This window comes from Wasmannia auropunctata, unplaced genomic scaffold, assembly GCF_000956235.1.
Source record: "Wasmannia auropunctata unplaced genomic scaffold, wasmannia.A_1.0 LD335287.1, whole genome shotgun sequence".
Lineage (NCBI taxonomy): Eukaryota > Metazoa > Arthropoda > Insecta > Hymenoptera > Formicidae > Wasmannia > Wasmannia auropunctata.
Genome location: NW_012027603.1, coordinates 16,231 through 22,490, shown reverse-complemented (window position 1 = coordinate 22,490; position 6,260 = coordinate 16,231). Strand labels below are relative to the sequence as shown.

General features: G+C 36.7%; 1 protein-coding gene across 1 annotated transcript; it reads left to right on the top strand.

Moving 5' to 3' along the window:
- Window positions 1-279: 279 nt before the first annotated feature.
- On the top strand, window positions 280-1,316 carry LOC105457314. The gene is made up of 2 exons (XM_011701919.1): window positions 280-823; window positions 1,168-1,316. Exons 1-2 carry the CDS (start codon window positions 280-282, stop codon window positions 1,314-1,316), a joined length of 693 nt encoding a protein of 230 aa, XP_011700221.1.
- The last annotated feature ends 4,944 nt before the right edge of the window (window positions 1,317-6,260 follow it).

Sequence of the window (6,260 nt, the reverse complement as noted above, 5' to 3'; positions counted from 1 at the left end):
GTAGGTGTATACAAGTTAGGGCTTTATTAGATCAGGGCTCTCAAGTGTTTTGCGTAACGGAACTTAATGCGTCGCCAATGCATTAAGAGCGAAAAAACACGCAATATCTGCGGAAATCACCGGTATCGGCAATTCTTCAGCACAAAAAGTTAAGCATTTAATTAATCTAAAGTTGTCGCCAGTAATATCAGAAGGGGAAGTAGAAAATCAAGTTATTACGTTCGCAGCCTTTGTGTTACAGAAATTAACAAGTTACAGCTCTAAATCGAGTAATTTAAAATGGGAACATCTATAGAAAGGATACGCTTGGCGGAGCCTGCCGGGAGCGATTCCGTTCCCTTTGATTTACTGATCAGAGCCGATACTTATAGTAAAATAATATTGCCGGGAGTAAAAAAAGGGCCGCTGAATGCCCGAATCGCGCAACAAACGATTTTCGGGGGGATTATTTCGGGTCCGGCTTACGAAGGGGAGAAAAAAGAGCCTTGCACATTACAAGTAAATCACTTGAAATACGATGATCTTATGCAAAACGAGTTAAAAAAGTTCTGGGAGCTTAAAGAGGTACCGCGCATGTCTTTATTAACGACGGAAGAAAAGGAGTGCGAGCGACATTTTTTGACGCATCGCCGCTTGCCAAACGGACAATATGAGGTTCGTCTTCCCTTGAAGCGAGATCCCTTTTCGTATCTGGAAGACACGGAAATAATTGCTAAGAAAATTTTCAAATCAAACGAAAGTCGATTAAGAAATAGTTCGCAGCTCAAGGAATATAACGAATTCCTCGCAGAGTATCGCGCCCTAGGTCACATGATAAAGACAAGTGCGATCGCGACGGAAAGCTTGTTTTCATTTCTCATTTGCCGGTAAACAGGGAATCAAGCTAAACGACAAGACTTCGCGTTGTTTTTAATGCGTCAATGCGATCTTCCAACGGTACCACGTTAAATGATTGCTTGCACGTAGGGGAAAAGCTTCAAAATGATTTAACGGCTTTGCTGCTTCGTTGGCGTAGATTCCGTTTCGTTTACACGGCGGATATAGCGAAAATGTTCAGACAAATTTGCACATCAAATGAAGATACAAAACTACAATGCATTTTGTGGAGAGAAGCTTCGGAGTTCGAGGTTGAGACTTATAAGTTGTTAATCGTAACGTATGGGACAGCTTGCGCGCCTTTTATTGCAAATCGCGTTTTGCGACAATTAGCTGAAGATGAAAAAGAGAAATTTCCCATTGCTTCAGCCGTATTGCAGGAAGATTTTTATGTAGACGATGCTATGTTCGGCACTGATGACATACCCTTATTAAAATAGATCCGCGACGAATTAATTGAGATGCTCAGGGCGGGCGGATTTACAATACGCAAATGGGCAAGTAATAATCCCATGCTACTAAAAGATATTCCAATCGAAGATCACGGATTGGCTGTCGATAAATTTTTACAAAGCGACGAAAAGGTAAAAGAATTACGTATTTCTTGGAATCCGAATGCAGATAAATTTCAGTTTCACACAAACTTGAATAATCAGATGAAAACTAAATTTACCAAAAGATCGTTCTTGTCAGTAATATCGCACGTGTTTGATCCTATAGTATGGCTAGCACCGATAACTATCATAGGAAAAATTATTATACAAAAATTGTGGATGCGAAAATAGATTGGGATGAGGAGCTCTCCCCAGATCTTATTACTGAGTGCCAACATTATCATTCTCAACTAGAAAAAGTAAGCGATATTTCATTGCCTCGTTGGATCGGTCTAGTAAGCGAGCCGCAAACAATAGAAATACATGGGTTTTGCGACGCGTCTAATCAGGCTTATGCTGCCGTTGTTTATTTGCGAATTCTTTCATTTAACGGGGAAATCCGTACCTCATTGATTTACGCGAAAACTAAAGTAGCGCCCTTAAAAGTTCAAAGCATTCCGAGGCTAGAGTTGTGCGCGGCGGTCTTGCTTTGTCGTGCAATTACATTCACAATAGATGCTTTAAAAATTAAAATTTCCTTAATTTTTGGTCTCAATTGTTGGTCTGACTCGACAGTTACGTTAGATTGGATTAATAGTCCTCCAGGCAGATGGAAAGTTTTTGTTGCCAACCGCGTGTCTGAAATACAGACCAGCCTTCCAAATGCTCGATGACGGCACGTTAGCGAGACGCAAAATCCAGCAGATTGCGCTTCCCGAGGATGTAGCTTAGAGGAATTGAAATTACATAACTTATGGTGGTGTGGCCCCGCGTGGCTAAAAGTCACGGAGAAGAATTGACCTCAATCAACTAAAAGAAAATGTGCCACAAGGGAAGAATTAAAAAATTCCGTGCACGTTGGCATTAATAATGATGGTCTATTAGAAACGATAAATAACGTTTCATCGTGGCCTAAATTAATGCGTATAATGGCGTACATGTTAAGGTTCGTGCGCAACTGCCGAGAATCACATCGCGAAATCCAGGAATAATTTTATCACGTGAAGAAATCGAAAACGCTAAATTGCTATGTATTCGTTTAGTGCAAAACGTGCACTTCCCTGACGAGATTAAGAAATTACGGAAAGGCAAAGCGGTAAACGCCCAGATCAGAATAGCTGCTCTCGCTCCGTATCTGGACAATCGCGACGTATTACGCGTAGACGGACGCCTACACAATTCCTTGTTGCCAGAAATAACGAAACACTCCGTAATTTTACCGCAATCTGAATTAGTTAAAAAGTTAATCTTTGAATTTCTCATAATCACACTTCACGGCGGTGTACAATTAACACTGAGAGCCCTGAGACAGCAATTTTGGATTATTAATTAATTATTTCTCGAAATATTGTGCGAGCTATAGTGCACAATTGCGTAGTGTGCACGCGGTACCGAGCAGATCCTCTGAATCAGCAGATGGGCAACTTGCCGGCGACAAGAGTACAGCCGGATCGCGCGTTTTCAAAGATAGGGATCGATTATTGCGGTCCGTTTAATGTGCGAACTTCGCCGGAACGTGGGCATAAGTCGAGAAAATGTTACATTGCATATTATTTGTTTTGTAACATGTGCAGTATATATCAAGCTTGTCAGTGACTACTCTGCTAGCGCCTTCCTAAAGGCCTTTGAGCGTTTCGTTTCGCGTCGGGGCCTTCCCTTCATCATCTATTCAGACAACGGGACTAATTTTAAGGGAGCAGAAAGAGAATTGGCGAATCGTATAAGGGAACTTGCACGGGATGAAAATCTTTTAAATAAAATTGCCACGGACGGAATAGATTGGCACTTTATTCCTCCAAAAGCATCTCAATTCGGAGGCTTATGGGAAGCTAGCGTTAAGAGTGCAAAACACCATTTGAAACGAGTATTAGGAAATTATATGCCTACATTTGAAGAGTTTGCAACGCTGCTATGCAAAGTAGAAAGTTGCTTAAAATCACGACGTCCCTTGGCTTTTTTGTACGATGATCCAGAATCTTACGACATGATAATCCCAGGACATTTCCTAATTGGTACGAGCTTGAATGCAATAACCGATAGGTCCTTGATAGAAATGTCAGACTTAAAACTTTCTCGTTGGCAAGCAATACAAAAAATGCACGACAGATTCTAGCATATATGGTCCTCCGAATATTTGAACCACTTACAACAACGAATTAAATGGCGAATTCAAATGGATAATTTGCGCGAAGGCGATTTAGTCTTGATGATAAATAATCTAATTTGCACAGTCAGATGATTTTATAATATAAATTATTTTATATTATTAACTATTTCTTGCACATTCTTATGTGCATACCAATGATGACGAGATGTAACACGAGAATCAACATTCCAAGGCTGACATACGCTAAATGTATATAATGGGATACGTTTAGGAATAATCTTATTTATTGTATCTGAAGTATTATTTAATTTTTTTCTCTTTTTTTTTTTAGCCTACTTTCACTCCTCCTTAGCCCCAAACATAGAAATCGAAACAAATATGACCCCCTTATGGATATAAACCATTTAATCCCTTTGATATCCCATTATTAAATACTATTATTTTAATTTCATTTGGATAATTTGCCAACAACAAAATGGCCTCTGGCTGGAGTCATAAAGGCCATAAAGCTGCAACCAGGGAAGGACAATTTTATCAGAGTAGTGCGAGTAAAAACGCATACTCTAGTTTCGTGCGTCCAATGTAACATAACTATGTAAATTATAATATTTACCGAGAGGTAATCGTTACATTTAATTAGATATTAAGTTAGATATTAAGTTAGATATTAATTAGATAAGTTAAAACATATTAAGTTTATGTTTCGAACAATTAGTGCCTATAGTTTCTTAAAAAAAAAATTCCTTTCTTTTACAATAGATATACGTGCGCCAAAATAGTGTAAGTACAATTTAATTGAAGACTGATATACTCTACCTAGATCGATCATAATAGATCGAGGCGGGCGGAATGTTGGATATCGACATATCAAAATTTAATTTTATTCGGCTCTCGCTAGAGACTAAGCGTAAAGGAATTTAAAATAGTAAACACTGTGATCACAGTGCCTCCCGATGTTTGTCTGAATCCTTATAAGGAAACGTTACAAATGTCGGGCTCTAATTGGTTCTCGCCTGAAGTCGAGACAAATATCGGCGTAAACGTTTAAGCGCGTTCCTTGCGAGCGAGTTAGTTGGTGTCGAACAGTGAGAGCCATGAGTTCTGTGTAAGGAAATAATTTTTATGTTTGCACAAGAAAAGTCTTGTTGAAAAGTTATCTCTACAACGCCTTTATATATCCATTTTCCTGGGGATCAGCCGAACCTACTCCAATCTTGTACAAGGTGTGAAAATCCTCACCCACCTGATTTTGCACCACACAATCCACACAAAAACGCCGGGCCTGTATACATTATTATCGCATTTCTGGCATAAGTCCAAACTCAGCGGAATTATATATTAGTTTCAATCCTTGGAGAACAGCATAACTCTTCGCCATAGTGTTTGAGATACAATTCTTAAGAAAAGTATATTGGAAATAATATAAAGTTTGCAACTTTCAAAAAGAACATTGCAAAAACGGTAAGATACATTTTGATGTACTTAATTTTTAAAAAAACTCTACAGTAAATAATAAATTTTATTAATTGTATATATTTATATTTTTTATATAAAAAAACTACAACTATGATGTAGAACCATATTTTCCATTATTATAATTATCTTTATTGTTATAACTATTATAATTTGTAGTTACAATTTTATTTTTTACATTTATTTTATATTAAGATGGTTCTTTAGTAAAGTACTGCAAATTTGGAGTGCCTCACCAGGATCCATTCAAAATCATAAATATTTGCACAATTTGAATAAAATATTAAAAGTACGTATATATCTAATAAAATAATATGAAACCAACGATGTGTAGTATGCAAACGTCATGAATAAAATCACTAAAAAGAAATTAAACTGATAGAGAAAAAATGATATTTCGATTATATTTCTCTACGTTTTTTTTTTTTACCAAAAAGAAACGTTTCTTTAAACATTTTTTGAGTGAATATTTTAAAACCACTCAGAAGCATTTTCAAGGTGCTACGTGGGTTATTTCATCGATGACCTACTCTAAAATTTTGCACACGTCAAGTTTGGTACTTCAACTTCATTATATAAAAAAAAAAAGACATTTCTGTAGCTTGATTTACTAAAGAACCACCTTAAGTATTAATTAGTATAATTAAATTATTGTAAGTTACATTTTATTTTAAAGTCATTTTTTTCGTTATTTCTAAATCAAACAATTTATACTATATTTACAGATTAGCCATGCAGTTTGCCGTTTTATATATAATCGTCATCTTGTTTTTACAATCGTCAACTTGCTGGTCCACACAAGCAATAGACAACGATGGTTACAATGTTTACAATGTCGTAGAATTTCCATCAAATTACATGGACGAGTCGGTGCGATATCTCTGTGAAGATGACACAATTTCTTTAAACTTCTCAAATGCAGTAATCTCTGAGATCAACCAAAATTTTATCAGTAGTTCTATAATTACTTGCCTCAACCTCATGAATAATAATATTTGGAACATTGGTAACGGCGCTTTCGACAAACTTCCAAATTTAACTCATTTGTTTCTTTCGAACAATAGACTTACAGGAAATCAACTCTTTAATTTTGGAAGTCATAATAAGTTACAAGTTCTTATTATGAATGAGGCAATGAAAGACTGTGATTTCTTTTATAAAATTATTTCCGGCGAATATCCCAACTTAGAAATTTTGTCTCTCCGTAAAAA